The sequence below is a fragment of the Solanum lycopersicum genome, chromosome 10 (genome assembly GCF_036512215.1).
Source record: "Solanum lycopersicum chromosome 10, SLM_r2.1".
Lineage (NCBI taxonomy): Eukaryota > Viridiplantae > Streptophyta > Magnoliopsida > Solanales > Solanaceae > Solanum > Solanum lycopersicum.
The window spans coordinates 5,387,218-5,403,029 of NC_090809.1; the positions used below are offsets into that span (position 1 = coordinate 5,387,218).

Here is a 15,812-nt window from a genome sequence, read left to right on the forward strand (position 1 = left end):
ATTAAAATTAAAAATGTTAGAATGGGTTGAATAGAAATTGGGTTGGGTCTTGACCCGCCCAAGTTTACTTTGGGCTCAAATGGGATATAACACGGGTTGGGTCTTGACTCGATTGATCTCAATAATTTAACATATTGATATTTAACTTTTATAATCACAATTTGAATTTTCTCTCAAGAATTTTTTGTTAAAAGGTAACAAATAAATAGATAAATCCTAAAAGATGTTAAATAGACAATAATTCATACCTTCAATAGGAAAAATATCTTAATAAAAAGTTTTAAAACGAGTTGAAATTGGAATTTGAATTGGGCACAATTGAGAATTCTCTACAAATGGGTTAAGCTTGAATGAGTAGAGATTGATCTCAATTCAAATTATCTTGAGTCCAACCCTTAAAATTCTGGACGGGTTGGGCGGGTTACCTATGTTTGGGTTCATTTTTGACACCCCTAATATCAAGCATGGTACCTAAATCAATTATTAATATATATCAGACGTGGTGCCTAAGACAACCAATCATGTGTGATATCTGAGCCAACCACTGGTATATCTTATACCAAGTGTGGTACTGTTACACACTAAAAATTTCTAAGTTAAGACCAGATTTATTCTTCATTTATATATTAGGTCGTGTCAAGTGATTCTTAATTGTTCATAGATGCTAAGGTCAATTCTTTAGCGTAAGAATGATTCTTAATATCGATTAAGGTCACTAGAGTCTCCAAGCATACAAAAGAGATCTTGAATGGAACTTCTTTTATCCATAACTTTTCTATGTCTTTAACTGTCTTTCTTGTTCCTTAAAAAGTCCCAAACTTTTTTTACTGTGAATTTTCCATTACTGATTTTAGTCCACTAAGCATTATCAACTTCATTAGTGAGATAAGCATAATGCAAATTCCCCTGAACATGGTCCACCACACATTCAAGCACAAAATCTCTCATTACTGTATAGTCACATCCCTCCTCTCCAAATTCAACAGTATCTTTCATGGGATAACAAGTTTGCAGATTTGAAACATGTATATGTTGGGACCCAAGTAAAACCAATTAACGGCTTATAGATATGGGGTGAATTATTCAATTTTTTATTGGATAAATTGTTAAACGGTTAAGAATTATCGTAGCTAAATTTGTATACTAGGTGTATTAACTTCATTTAATCTTTTACAATAATGTAAAAGAGTAATTATATATTTTTCTTTTTTTACTCCTAACTCCTAAAGGCTAAAGACATAAAATCATTAGAACCTATTTATGTTTCTATAATTATCTATTTTGCTTTAAAGAATAAAGTGTGAATCACCAAACTCAAAAGTATACTGAGGATATATACATAAAAAGTATGCAACAATTTATCGATTGATCGACAAAAATGCTTCAACTAGACGATGAAAATGTGAGAACCAGTTGAAATTCTAGATCAATTTATTCATTTTATCTTATTATTCATTTTTTATTCAACCTCAAATAAAAAAGAAAAAAAATTGTGAAGTGGAACATTCATGCAAGTGCTGCTTAATTTCTACTTTCTAACATATACTATGTACACTCTAAAAAAAACCATAAACAAATCTCCTAACTGAAATTAAATTATTGATACAATGAATAAGCAAATTCAAAATGCATCAACAATAATTATCTGCTCGTTGTTGCTATTGATTAATACTGAAATTGGTAATTTTTACCGATTTGTCGATGGAGCACAACGGACGATTCAAGTTTCCGATGATCTAGACGACGTTGTTGACGATGAAGAGGACGAGGCTTGGAGAGAATGGGGAAGGAAGAAATCGACTAGCTCCGATTTCGATCCGCCGCCGACGGATTTTGATACGATGAGTCCGTCGGAAATTCAAGCGGAAATGATGAAGCGGCAGCTGGGTCCGGTTTTTGGGTTTGTTAAACTCCGACTTGGAACTCGTCGGACTCAGGTATCTCTTCCTTCACCTTTTTTAGTGTAGATTCTTATTAATGTGATGAGTAGTGACTCGCTAAAATTTATTTTCCTAACTAATAGCATTGAATCTAGTGAAATAGTTGTCTTGCTGAAAGAGTAATCTACCATTTGCACTTCCAATTTCAAGCTAGTTATACCCATTTTGCAGTGGTAGATTTATATGTGAAATTTTCTGAAATATATGGTGTTTTGAACCCACATTTACATTGAATTTTGAAATACTACTATAAGATTAAATGTTGTATCCGCCTCTAGTCATTTGGATCTATTCAGGTTATAAGTAGAATGAGAAAATTAGTTGACAAACTGGAGAATGTGGTAAGATCTGAAAAACTCTTTTCTGTGAAGTTTCAGGTCTGGGGTGGATGCAATTTGTTGGTTCTGGGTTCATATGAACCTAGTACTTTCGATGTGGAGTATAAATTTATACATATGAACTCATAACCTTTAAAAAGATTTGTCCAATTTAGAGATTCTAAAGAGTAAAGATGGAACTCAATAGGCTTAAATCCGTGTTCCGCCTTTGAGAAAAGATAATCTGTATTAAAAGGCGATTTTAGTATTACAATGAAGTGAACCTAGATAGAAGGGAATAAATGTAGAGGATTACTAAAGCTGACCTCAATTGATTTGGATTGAACCATAGTTGACTGAATGGAAGAGTGTATAGAGTTTGCAAAGGAGGCTTGGGCAGGATTGCAAAGTAAATTGTATGGTATTATTAACTGAGATTACTTGTTTACAGGAGAAAGTTACTGAAATAGCGATGAGATGGACCAAACTAGCAAGAACTGGAGCAATCGAGGCAAAGTTCATGAGTGTTGATGTGAGCACAATCATGTTTACTATGGAGAAAGGTCAAGACTCTATCGAGGTTTGTCTTACTTCCAAAATATGATGTTTTATTCTATAAGTACTAGCTTTACCTATTGATCCTTGAAACAAAGAGTTGAATATCAGAACACTTTGTATAAAGGTTGTTGTGTTTCACCACCTCCCATATATCCTTCACAGTCAATTAAGGTTGTTATTGCAAAGCCACAACTAAGGTGCACAGACCTTACCGTCTAAGCTGTTGATACTTTCGTTTCACTGGGTCCATGTTTGAGACAGCAAGGCAGTCGGTACACCATTCATATCAAGGCTCTGGTTTTGCTCTAAACTTTTAGCCTTCCAAATGCACCTTTTATCGATGGTTCTTTTTCATCCTTTGGGACGATATGTTAGTTGGTATTTGATAGAATCACAAGTTCTGTACTAGAAAATTGAGATTTTATTACTTTATTTTGCAGTTGAAAGAGTTTTTGTTGGACCAACCAGAAGCATATGAGATTAAAGTAGGGGACCAACTATTTCGAAGACCAGGAGATCCTCCTTTTGAAGAAGTATTTGAGAAGATTCAGAGGGAGAAAAGCAAAGTCGATCATACCAGCTCAAAGAAGAATAGGCATCATGAGTTGTAATCACCACAAAAAAACTCTTGACAACTAATTTCGATCACCTATAACAAGTATTATCAGGAGGGCAGGTGTAAATGGCTGGCATCTTACATGTTCTTTTTTCGACACACACTTGACACTCTGTGCTTACAGGCTATGCATCCAAATAATCAGTTAATTCTTCTAACATTATATCATTGAACATCTTGTGTTGGGAAACATCTCTGTCTGAGTAATGGCACTTATAAGGGAATGATTTTGTCTATATGTTTCTACATGTCTTTCACCAATTATGATTTACGAATGGAGCTAAGGGACTATCAACCTTGTAGAAGAAGACAATTGATATCCTCCATAATGTCCTAAAAACTGGATTTGTTAGATGGTTATAAAATTATTTTAATTCAAACATAATATAAACCATCCCACAAACTAGATTGTGTATAAATCCATAAAAAAATGCCAAGTTAAGTGAAAGAATACAGTTTCATTTCAGCTTATTGCTGAAGTCAGAGAGCTCGAGAACACGAATTCTGGAAATGCCAGCAGCTTCCTCCCTCTCCTTTTGAGTATTGTAACCCCAGTCCCCTGCTTCAAGAAATTAGATTAGCAATCACTACAACATTGCAAATCTATAAGAAGCAAAGTGAGTATGATAAATCACCTAGATACAAGTTCCATCCATCCAACTCGGACTCTTTAATCACATTCTTTAAAGTAGCAAGCCGGTCTTCCACAAAGCTGAGCAATATTCAGAAAAAGTAGACACTTAATTTCACGCGGTAGAAGCAAAATGGCTTTTCAAAAGAAGTTTGAGTAGTCCTTATGCTATAAAATCTTACTGTAGTTTCAGACCCTGGTGTTCCGGCATTTCCTGAAGTTGCTTAAGCACTTTTACTTTAGGTCTGATTAAAAAGAAGTTTCACTTGAGCACGAGTATGAGCTTAAATAAGTAAACACTAATTGACCATGTCTCTTGATATTGCAGTTAGCTTAATCACACTTCGTGTGAAGTAAACTCACCCAGTGCCGAGACCATAGATCCTTTCAGCTGGAATAGTTATCCCAGCAATCCCTTTAAGTAATGCATCTGCAAAGCGGCTCTACAAATGGCAGCGGAGTACAAATATAAGATTCAACGGCTTTAACTCAAGGCTCTTAAGATTCCAATTCCACTTTCATCAAGAACAAGCTAAAGTTTTGAAAAACAAAACATCACTTGTACGCGTGGTGAATATTTCAGGATAAATTAGTTCTAAAGATTTTATCTTTAGGTGAATGTGCACATTCTAACAAACCTGCTTCGTAGTGACTATATAAAGCTTTGAACTTGCAAATTTCAGTGCATCAGGAACTCCAGGATAAAACCTGTAGAGAAAGCATAAGCTTTTTAGCATTTTTCAACACAGTATATTCTTTGACGTGATTGAGTACTATCTTTAAACAGAGGTGAATTTATTGTGCAATTTATGAAGCATGTGAACTCAGTCTTTCCGCAAAATTATTGTCTTGAATCAATCTAATATTACCTGTTGGCACCCATGCTATTAAAGAGATTAGTGAAGCACTTGGTTTTACCTAGAAGAACAAGGATCAAATTCCCACTTTGATTAATTTTTTTCTGTTGTCTTTAGTATGCACTCAAGTTCTTGAAATCTTAGATATGCCTCTGACCGTAAAAAACTAGGAGATTCTAGAGAATGACACTAAGATGAGCACCGACCAACTTATAGGTTGTCGTACTACTCGGAGTCTTAAAACCTTATCAAACTAGGAAACTGACAAGCAGATAGATTTAGCTTGTTTTGGAGTACATCATTCGGTATAGGTAGTCTATAGAGTTTGTATCTCTGTTTTTCTTTAAGTTGGTTCAGTGATTATACATTAGCCAGAGATTAGAGCTAGTCAGGACCCTCAAGTGGTTGATTTGATCACACAGGCATAATCAACAGCTACACTTACCTGTTTGCACCTATCCAAGTAGCCAAATCATTGTCCATCCATTCATCTCTAACCTTACCGAAAAGATCTATAAGGAAGTCTCTGTCTTCATTCCATTCTGCCATTATAATGGGTTTAATCTTTGACCAGTTCTCAAGTATTCCCTCAACTGTTAGTCCCTCTGCAACCTATCACATTAAGAAAGATATCACCTCGACGAAGTTTATGATACATCCTGAATAGATTTGTGTCATCATATCCAAGACACTTTTATTTTTTTTGTGTACCCACCGAAGACTTGCGAATAGAAGGGATTATCGACTCCAGGAGCAACCTCACAAGTAAGAGATTTTCATATCCAGTTTCCACTACAGGTCTAACCTGCAGAAAGTTTGAAGGTTGATCACTTTCTGCAACAACAACAACAACAACATACCCCATATATTCCCGCAAGTGGAGTCTAGGTAGGGTGAGTGTACACAAATCTAGAAGCCAACGTCTAGGTTCAACATAGGTTTAGTTCAAACTCAATATTTCTATTAAGAAAATTCACTAAATAAGTACAAAAAAAACCCAGTTACTAATACCTAATACCATCCTAGAATTTAGAACTCATAAAGTTCAAATCTCGGTTCCACCTCTGACTAGCCTAGTTCAACCCCAATATGCTGAGATTATTTAATGAATCACTTACGCAGCGACATTGAACTCGATATGTGCATTCCAACACCCACAACCTTTATAGTAGTGACTTATCTCATGAGAAAAGACTTTGTTTTCTTTCAAAGAAGCATAATTAACAAAACCTATATAACATATATAAACATTCTACACTAAATTAGGGGCAAAAGCTTGTCCAAAACCACCACTACCATAAATGTATCTCCTTCACATATACAAATTTTCTTTCACTATTTCACCTTTAATTTTACTTTCTAAGGAAATGAACAAAGAAAGATATAATACTTAGAGAAGATAAAACAAAAATAAAGAACTTTACCACATGCATCTGATCTACAATCCAATCTTCCAAAGAAGAGTCCACCCCATTGAAAAGACTAGGCCATCTCACTTTAGCAGCCTGAAAAACCAACAATTTTTTTTCAAAAAACAAATTGAAAATTGGGAACCAAAAAGGGGCAAGTAAAGTAATGACCTTAAGAGCAGAAAGAGAGCTTTCTCCACAACTATCGCAGAGAACTCCATCAAAATCCAAGGCATACAAATCCCCCATTTTTGTGCCAGTTATTGGCTCTCAGGATGTAAAATGGAGGGTTCAATACCCGCCAATCAAATTTGATCAAATACCTTTTGACTCAAAATTGACAGCTGATTTCTTGTAAGATCATTGTGGGCCTCTTTGCCCTTGATCCGACCCGAATGATATGGCTAACCCGAATTAGGAATTAGGATGTATTGGTTAATTAATCTGAATTCATGCCGAGTAAAGTTTTATATCAAGTTAATCTCTATTAATTGTGACAACTTTAGGGCTGCATTTTGGTCTCTCTTTTTTTTAATTTCTAGTGATTTTGTACTCCTAAAATTATCGATATTAATACTATTTGAAAAGACGATAACGGAGAGTAAAGTTAATGGCTAAAATAGTTAAAATGATGCTTTTTGAATACTTGTTTGAAAGATTGAGAGTAAAGATAGAGATACAAGTTGTATAGATTCGTCTAGGCGAGAGAATATGGGATAGTTCATGATCTAAATCATGTGAAGTGTATCAAGAATAAGAATGACAGTTTTGATAAAAAAGAGGTACACATTCAAAAATAAGACATATTTTTTCATAAACATTTAAATGAAGAGGGGGGATGAGGATATTGCATGAAGAAATTAGAGCACTTTGAGAATCATAGAAAAATTGAATTTCGTAGATGAAAAAAAAACCTGCATATGGTTAGTGGTAGATCCATAAGATAAGGAGGGGCAAAGTCATTGAGCCACACGAGATTGTAGTGAAATTTTGAGAAAATATAAGCAAAATAGGTATGAAGTGGTTGACTAAATTGTCTGATATAATTATTAGGGCAACTAGAATATCAGAATAATGGAAATGAAGTACAATAATTTTGTTCTAAAAGAACAAGAGAAATATTCAAAATTGCAATAAATATGAGTGTCAAGCTATTAAAACACTCTATGAAAGTTTGGGAGAAAATGATAGAGGTAAGGTTGAGGAGGGGTGTGTGATCAACTTCGAGAATCAAATTTGAATTTATGTTTTAGTGATTGATTACAAAAGCAATTTACATTGTAAAAAGACAGTTGAAATAATGCAGTGATAGGATGAGAAATTCATAGTGTTTATTGACCTAGAATAACATATAATAAAGTTTTTAGGGAGGTTCTATGAAAATATTTGAAATTTAAAGATGTTCAGTGACTTACATTCTCACAATTCAGGAAATATATGATGGCTTCAAATTCCATATTAGAATAATCTGGAAACTCAAAAGATTTTTCGATCGAAATAAGATTGCACTAAGCTTCAAACTTAGCCTGTTTTTATTTGTCTTAGTAATGGATGAATAGTCATTGCATATCTAATGAGAAATGCCACTGTGTCTTTTATTCATAGATAACATAATATTGATTGACGAGATGCGGATGCATTAAAAAGTTAACGATAAGCTTAAAGTTTAGAGGAAGGCCCTAAAATTTAGAGATTTAAGGTTAAGCATGACAAAGATTGAGTACTTGAACGGCAAGTTCACATAGTGCAATGAGACGAAGTTGGAAGTGATAATCGATATACAAGCTATACTCATTAAAGAAATTTTTAAGTAGTTTGAGTCCATAATACAAGATAATGGGAAGATTGAGAAGGACATCATGCATCGTATTGAAGTGGGTGGACGAAATGCAGACTCTTTATGAGGTTCTATATAATTAACGTCTATCACCAATACTTAAAGGGTGAGTTCTACTACGTAATAGTGAGATGTACTTTGCTATATTGGACAAGGTGTTAACCTGTCGAGAATGCATGTGTTCCGAAGATAAAGTTGTACGGGATAAGGTAAGAGTGATCTACCAAGAGGACAATATTAGGCTAGCAATTATACGAGGCATATAAAGAAATATGTGTAGATGTAATCAAGGAGGTATGAGAGGTTGATATTAGTTAGACAAGACGCTTTCATATCTTTTGTGAAAGATATGATTCAGAAAAAAAATAGGGATCCAAATTTATTGAGAAAAGAAAGAAAATCAATTATATCCACCAAACAAAGAAAAGTACGATTAGAAGCATGTTATAATTATTTATATAAGATAAAATTAGCCAATACATTTGATCATATCTAATGACTAATTTAAAACTTGGAGGGTAATGAAAATTACCTAAGAAAAAAATTAAACGATACACGTAGCCAAGCTATACAATGATGTGTGAGAGGTTATGAAGATATGATGATACCCTGAAGATTAGCGTGTTAAAAATGAATTCAAATATAGGTAATTTGTTAAATTTATTTAAAATTTTAAGTGTTGGTTAAGATAATTTAAATTGGCCTCAATCTCAATTCTTTCAAGTCTAATCAATTTTAAGAGAATCGTTAATTGAGCTCAATTCAATCTCTAATTTCAACCCGTTTTAAAACTCTTTATTAGGATATTTTCTTATACTGAAGATATGAATTAGTCTATTTAATATCTTTAGGATCTATCTATCTAATTGTTGTTTTTATACAAAAATCTTGATTTGATTTTTAAATTGTGAATATAAAAGTTAAATATCACAATGTAAAAATAATTGAGATCAAACGGATCAAATTGGGTGGATCAAGGCCCAATTTGTTTTTAACCCATTTAAGTCCAAAGTAAATTTGAGTGGATCGAAATTCAACTTAATTTCTGTTCCAATCCATTTTAATATCTCTAATTTTAATTTAACCTGTGTTTTTTTGACTCTTGTGAAGACTAATGATACAATTTATTCGGCGAGAATAATACCAAACAAAAATTTGGAACGCTTGGAGAAACAGTCAGCAATCAAAATTAGCAATATTATTTATTATTTATTATTTACTTATAATAAACCAAAAGAGGTTAAATTCTTGACCATCAAATTCTAATACAACATACTTATATTTCTTTCTAGCGTTATTAATATTTGTTCATAAGCTTTAAACATTTATAAAGTTTTTCTAAAGATATCTTAATAAAGAGTATAGCTGGAATTAGAGCGGTCGATATAGATTCATGACTCGTTCCATTCGATAGCTCATACAAATTTTACTGGGCTATTTCACTTTTTTCATAAAAAATAATAAAAGTTTGATAATTTAAATTTTAAAATATCGACATAAATTTTGTCAAAACAGTATTGATATGATGTTATTATTTGTTAATCAAGTTTCAAAACCATCAATAAAATAATTTTAACAATACTTATTAAGTTTGACTTCAAGTAACGATTTGATTGGATGACTTCAGTATGAAATTATTATCATTTCATATAAATATCTTCGGTATAACTGTACAACAACATCAACATATTCAATGAAATTTCAATAATTAAGATCTACGGATGGTAAAATATATATAGATCTTACAATTATATTGTGAAGATAGAGAAATTATTTGCTCAAAACTTTCAACTCAAGTGCATCATTCAAAGTAAAAGAAGAAAGAAGAAGAAGCATGATGCGGAAAAATAATTATTTTTATATTTGAGTGTTTGAACTTTATAATATTTATTGCATGCAGGTTTGTGAGTTTTAAGTTTGGACTTCTCTTATTTTTCGTAGTATTCTAATTTATTTTAATTTAATATTTTAAAATTAAAAAGGAAAATGTACAAGTATCTTCTTAATTTGTGTTCGAAATCCCACAGACACATTTGTACTATACTAAGGTCCTATTATCCCTGAACTTATTTTATAAGTATTTTCTACCCTTTTTCGGCATACGTGTCACTAGCTTGAAGAAAAAAGTCAACTAACATTGGATCCACAAGATAGTATCATGAAGGCCGAAAAGTGGTAGAAAATTATTAATAAAATAAGTTCAGCGGTAATATGACCTTAGTATAGTATAAGTGTGTGTCTGAGAGGTTGAGGGGTACTTCAGCATTATCCCAAACTAAAATTAGATATTAAAAAATTACATATAAAAATTAAATTTTTGTATTACATCACTGTATGTGTCTAAAATTTCAATCTTGAAATACAATAAACAGAAAAGGAAAAAATAGCAAGCAAACAATAATATTTGAATTTGAATTAATGCGAAGGTTATAATTTTTTATAAAATCTCTAATAAAAGATGTAATCCTCTAATTTTTCTCTTCATGAATGTTCTTGATTTGGCGGAATACCTGCGGCTCAACATTTGAAGCGAAGACTTCTTTGTATGAGACAGACTCAACACTTGGAGCGAAACTTTTTTGTATGAGACTTCTTGGAGCGATTTCTTTGTATGCGGAAGAATTGCAGATACCACTTAAGAACAATTATGTATTTCTGTGTGTATGTATTTTATATGTATTTTGGTCAGAAGAAGACCTCTTTATATAGGTTAGGGTATTTTGGTACAAGCAATTTTGACCCCTGGGCCTGTAGAACATGAGTTGATTTATCTTGTCAACTTAATGAACTGACCCAAGTGATTTGGGCTTGCTTTAAGTCATACAATTTTGATTTAGATATTAATATGACTTTATCAATCAATAATTTGACTTAGTCAAGATATGATGAGTTTAAGATTTAACCCAAATTTAATATGAATTTATCAATAAAACTTCAACATCTACAATAATCATATACTTTTAAATATTTTTCAATAACAATTATAACATATCTAGTGTAGTCTCATTCAGTTACATTAGAAAAGGTTGTATATTTACATACCTTAAACCTACCTCAATATTTTAAAATATATACTTTGAAATGCAAAACGTCATATAATTTTTTATCACAAAATGATTAAAAAAGTTATTTCAAGTTATTTATTCAATTCTAACTCAAACACAAAATTTAATTTTTTTTTTTGAACTTTCTGATCATAAACTAAAAAAAATACTATATAAAATATATCAGAATATGATATAATCTTGGGATTATAAATATGTTGTAGAAAAGTAAAAAAAATTAATATTTTTTATTTTTTTTTTAAAAAAAGAATTTATGCGTGCTGCACGCTGGATGCTTCTCTCCTCACGCAAGTAATCAAAAAAGAAAAGAAAAGAAAATAGCGACCCGAAAGACCGGACCCACAGATTTTGTCCAAATTAAGCAAACCAAACGGCGCCGTTCTTTTGAAACAATTACCGGCTATCCCGGTAGCCTCTTCTTCGCCCAAAAATTGTTTCACTATAATCATTCTCTTCGCTCGTTTCTCGAGACAGTTTCTAAATTTTTTCTCACAGTAGCAGCATAGTCTATCTTCATCTCTATCTGCTTATTATCACCTCTGTAAGTATTCCAATTCGAATTCCATTTCTTTGTTTTTTTTTATTGTTTGATTTTTTTTCTTATGGTTTGTTGATTGGGTTATATGATCATTGACATTTATTCAGTTACTCTGCATTTCTATTGGATATGGTTTTGGATCTCTTTGCATGTGATGATTGAGCAAATTGAATGTTTACAACTTTGTCTACCTGTTTTTCATAGATATGAATTGATGGTAAACAGTTAGAAATACCGGATTCATCTGAACTTTTTTTTTCTTCTAAAATTTGGGGTTGGAAGGGGGGATTACAAGTTGGGGGAATCAAACTCTCGTCAACAAGTGAAAATTCAAGTAGTCAACTAAATGAGATATTGATATCCCCGGTTCATTTGAATCCGGTGTTTTCGATGCTGATTATAAATTTATATTTAAGAATCCCTAAAATTGTACTCCCTCAGTCAATTTTATTTGTCGCTGTGTTTTTAGAAAGTCAATTTGACTAGTTTTCAAAGTTAAATTATATTATATTAATTTAATATTTTAAATAAAAAATTTAAATATTTAAAAATTATATGAAAAGTACTATAACTAGCAATTTTTTGCATATTAATGTTGGTCAAAGTTTTTATAATTTGACTCTAAAAATAGATAACAAATACTAATAGATATGAACACATGACTTTAAAAATACAATGACTTCAATGTTAAAAATAACTCAAAATTTGAACATATATGTGTTAAATTGTGCGTCTGCCTATAAAAAGGGCACATTTTTATTGGCTTAATTATAGTCTTTGATCTTTATGTTTTAATGTGTTTGTGTTGCTTTTCTTTTTAGTTCTAAGAGATGTTTTCCTTTTTCATAATTTTTTAGTTTTAACTTTCCACGTGTTATTTTAAAACCACAAGATTAAAGGACATTTTAATACATTTTACATACCTCTAATGTAAGAAACTAAGAATCAAAATCTTTTTTACCTTCACAAACTCTGTGTCCAATCAAAATCATATACGAGCAATGGACAGCCAGGAATTCTAATAGGGATTCAGAAAAATCTTTAAATTGATATGTCTAGAAGCTTACCTGTTAAGAAGGAATTAACAGTTTATATATATGTACCATAAATAGATAATTTTTACCCTACTTCAGTGGCAGATTATGTACAAGAAAGGGGTTTGAATCTCCTTTTATACTAAACATATAGAATAATATGAATTTTTTGGTTATATGCTGTTGAATCCCCTTGATATGAAGAACAGTCTTTCTTAGTGGTAAAGAGGGTCCAAAAGTTGTTGTAGGTCATAACTTTATATCGCAATTATGACATTCTAGAATGTTTATCATTTCATGGCTCCACCACTATCTACTTTGCATAGTATAATTTCGGATTTTAGGGATTCAATTTAACCCCTTCCTTACCTTTAGCTTGGCCAGCGGTGGCGAGACCTGAACATGGTATCATATTGTAATACCATCTTGAAGCATGTGACCACTTTATTTAAAGCTAATTGGTGTAGAAGTTTTGGTTTAGAGGTATAAATATGTTTCTTTTTAGCAGGGCAAAGTATTTTCCTTGAAAGTTAAAACTTCAGGTTTTGAAATTTGTCGACTTGCTAGGTAAAGCACCAATTGATGTTAAACTAGTGACTGTATATATAGGTGTAAATTTCAAATGTGAAGTCCTGGAAGTTCTTTTTAAACCTTCTCTTTTTTATGTTTCTTGGATAGATTTGATTTTTGAATGTGGTCTCATGCTTTATTAGCTCCTAAGCTCTAATCTCTTATTCTTTTTTGTTTCCCCTCTATTTCTCTCACATGAATGTGAATGTTATCGAGTTTTGATTACAGAAAATGGAAAATAATGAGGAAGGGGAGGAAACAGCTCCTTCTAGAAATGAGTGGGAAGTCGTATCGCTCATACAGTCGGCATATGCTGCTGCCCCTAATTCAAGACAGGTTGATCTTGTTGACGATAGTAGTGCAGAGTTTGTAGCTGAAACTTCTGATCCAATGATTATGTCGGGGCACTTTGGCTTTCCACCGAATCAACATGAGAATGCGCCATTGCAACCATCTAATGATGAGATTCTGAATGAGCAGGGAAGTGAAGATGCTACTCCTGAATTTGTTGCTGACAAAGGGGTTGATTCAGATGCAGATGAAGTGAGTACAAAAACTAAAGGATTGAGCACAACGGAATTTCTCGGAGATCAAATGTTTGATGAAAAGGTTAGCCTTTTATCCTTAAGTGGTGCAGAATTTGAAGAAGATGTAGTCTTGCAGGGGTCAAGTTTTGTGGACAAAGAGCAGAATTTCTTTAGTTCTACTACGTTTAGTTCTTTCAATAGTGAAGAACCCATGAATGTGTCAGCATCAACAGAGGAAAGTAATATGCTTGCAGAACCAGTTGAACTCGTTCACCGGGTTATTGATTCTGGCATATCTAATTTGCCAAAGGCTAAAGCTGAAGATAATGATGATGCAGAAAATCTTCCTTGTCAAGCCTGGTGGAAAAGGCGAGCTGTTTCACTTCTTGCCCACGCAAAAGATGCCAACACATTCTGGTCCATTTTCATTGCTGCAGCTGTTATGGGCCTCGTGGTTATTGGTCAGAGATGGCGCCTAGAAAGGTGGCAGATATTGCAAATGAAGTGGCAGTTTGGAGGCCACGATGAGGTATTTATTACAGTTCTACTTGAAAATAGTTCAAACTGGTGTCTTCACTGAGTTGATCATGTTTTACTTTGGGTCTAACATTGTTAGTGTGCTTTAACCAATCAGCTAAGTAGATGATGAAGTGATTAATTAAGAAACTTCTGCTGTAATTCTTTTGATTATTACCTCCCGGAGAAAGAGGTGATTTACACCATTTACATAAATCCTTTTCTTCTTTATGTCCAGCTTCCATGTCATTCATTTCAAATAATAGTGACCCATGAGATATTTGCAGACGCCATATAATAGAATACCTTTTCTACTCTTTCACCCTTTTGTTTCTTCCTAAGAGGTTCATCTTTTCTTTTACTGCATTAATCTGTTATTATTGAGAGATTCTTTCAATACCACTATGATTTTGTAATGCTATAATATTTGTTCTGCTTTCCCCGGAACAGTGCATATTTGTGTTCCCAGGATACGCGTGGATCTGTATTTTACTTGGTCAATCTTTTGAAATAACATCCTCTAGTATGGAGCACATATCTTTAGAGGTGGGATTGGGAATGGAATGAAATGAAATAAAGGAATTTCTTCACCGGCATATGAGTGGCCTTAGGCAGTGCAAGGGAGTATTAGATGATACAAAAGCGAGAGGCATTTAGGGTGAGTTTGTTTTTAGAGGGAATCGTCTAGAGATGGAATAGGAGGGAGATCGGCAGTAAGTGGGAGATACTAAGGCATCTAAGAAGGTAATTCACTTTACTTGGTGCACGTACGAGATGCAATGCTAACAGTAACTCGTGTAAAGAGTGTGAGATTATCCTACTACATGGCAAATTCACGGTCAACTTCATGAGTAGATTTTTCTTATTGAGCTTGTTTCCTGCGGTAAATCAGATAACCTGCGACTTGAAGTTCTTTCTTTGCAGCCTTAAGTTTTTAATTCTTAAGTTGGCTGAAGGAAGTCTAGTTTACTGTATTTCACATCTTTACTCTCTGTTTAGTTGCATCCTTGGATTCACCGATTTGTTTTCCTTGCATCGACAGATAATGAACAGGGCATTTGTTAGTCCCATATCCCGATTGAAAGAAGTGATAATTGGGAGTGGTCGTCGTGGTTCCTTTATTCGAGGGAATGCTTCAACACAACGGTAAGATGATGATGACGAAAACGAACTTGTCTGTGTGCAAGTCATAGCTTAGGTTTTCTTTCCAGTGTACCTAATATTATTTATGTTTAAACGATTGGATATGTTGTTATGATGGAGTTTAATCGTGGAATCTACAAGCAAGCATTTGAGGTAACATTACTGGTAAAAAAAAACAAGTAAATTTTGTCATTAGCAAGTGCTTTATCCCCAATGTGAGACTTCTTGGTGAATCCGAATTTACCTGAACTTTG

General features: G+C 33.0%; 3 protein-coding genes across 4 annotated transcripts; 2 read left to right on the forward strand and 1 right to left on the reverse strand.

The window, feature by feature from the left end:
- Positions 1–1,466: 1,466 nt before the first annotated feature.
- LOC101253627 (uncharacterized) lies at positions 1,467–3,667 on the forward strand. Its single transcript, XM_004248000.5, has 3 exons — positions 1,467–1,937; positions 2,709–2,837; positions 3,256–3,667. The coding sequence occupies exons 1-3, from the start codon at positions 1,608–1,610 to the stop codon at positions 3,424–3,426; spliced, it is 630 nt and encodes a 209-aa protein (XP_004248048.1). The 5' UTR covers positions 1,467–1,607; the 3' UTR covers positions 3,427–3,667.
- A 95-nt stretch (positions 3,668–3,762) lies between these two features.
- LOC101253323 (uncharacterized) lies at positions 3,763–7,301 on the reverse strand. 2 transcript variants are annotated; one of them, XM_004247999.5, is made up of 9 exons: positions 6,500–7,301; positions 6,344–6,424; positions 5,635–5,724; positions 5,365–5,531; positions 4,701–4,770; positions 4,426–4,505; positions 4,245–4,307; positions 4,067–4,143; positions 3,763–3,990 (listed from the first exon to the last, which is right to left on the reverse strand). In XM_004247999.5, exons 1-9 carry the CDS (start codon positions 6,575–6,577, stop codon positions 3,890–3,892), a joined length of 807 nt encoding a protein of 268 aa, XP_004248047.1. In that variant the 5' UTR covers positions 6,578–7,301; the 3' UTR covers positions 3,763–3,889. The 2 variants fall into 2 exon arrangements, with proteins under 2 accessions (XP_004248047.1, XP_010326971.1); XM_010328669.4 differs by lacking the exon at positions 5,635–5,724 and having other exon boundaries at positions 6,500–6,701.
- A 4,314-nt stretch (positions 7,302–11,615) lies between these two features.
- LOC101253026 (ATG8-interacting protein 1-like) lies at positions 11,616–15,715 on the forward strand. The gene is made up of 3 exons (XM_010328668.4): positions 11,616–11,771; positions 13,601–14,428; positions 15,458–15,715. The coding sequence occupies exons 2-3, from the start codon at positions 13,604–13,606 to the stop codon at positions 15,563–15,565; spliced, it is 933 nt and encodes a 310-aa protein (XP_010326970.1). The 5' UTR covers positions 11,616–11,771; positions 13,601–13,603; the 3' UTR covers positions 15,566–15,715.
- The last annotated feature ends 97 nt before the right edge of the window (positions 15,716–15,812 follow it).

What these genes read in the sequence shown, in the direction of transcription:
- LOC101253627 (XM_004248000.5), top strand. Translation starts at nt 1,608, where the DNA reads ATGAATAAGCAAATTCAAAATGCATCAACAATAATTATCTGCTCGTTG. An exon ending in TTGGAACTCGTCGGACTCAG is followed by an intron (nt 1,938 to 2,708) that starts GTATCTCTTCCT and finishes ACTTGTTTACAG; the next exon opens with GAGAAAGTTACTGAAATAGC. An exon ending in AAGGTCAAGACTCTATCGAG is followed by an intron (nt 2,838 to 3,255) that starts GTTTGTCTTACT and finishes TTTATTTTGCAG; the next exon opens with TTGAAAGAGTTTTTGTTGGA.
- LOC101253323 (XM_004247999.5), bottom strand. Translation starts at nt 6,577, where the DNA reads ATGGGGGATTTGTATGCCTTGGATTTTGATGGAGTTCTCTGCGATAGT. An exon ending in ATATAGTCACTACGAAGCAG is followed by an intron (nt 4,506 to 4,700) that starts GTTTGTTAGAAT and finishes TGCCATTTGTAG; the next exon opens with AGCCGCTTTGCAGATGCATT. An exon ending in ATCTATGGTCTCGGCACTGG is followed by an intron (nt 4,308 to 4,425) that starts GTGAGTTTACTT and finishes CTTTTTAATCAG; the next exon opens with ACCTAAAGTAAAAGTGCTTA.
- LOC101253026 (XM_010328668.4), top strand. Translation starts at nt 13,604, where the DNA reads ATGGAAAATAATGAGGAAGGGGAGGAAACAGCTCCTTCTAGAAATGAG. An exon ending in AGTTTGGAGGCCACGATGAG is followed by an intron (nt 14,429 to 15,457) that starts GTATTTATTACA and finishes TTGCATCGACAG; the next exon opens with ATAATGAACAGGGCATTTGT.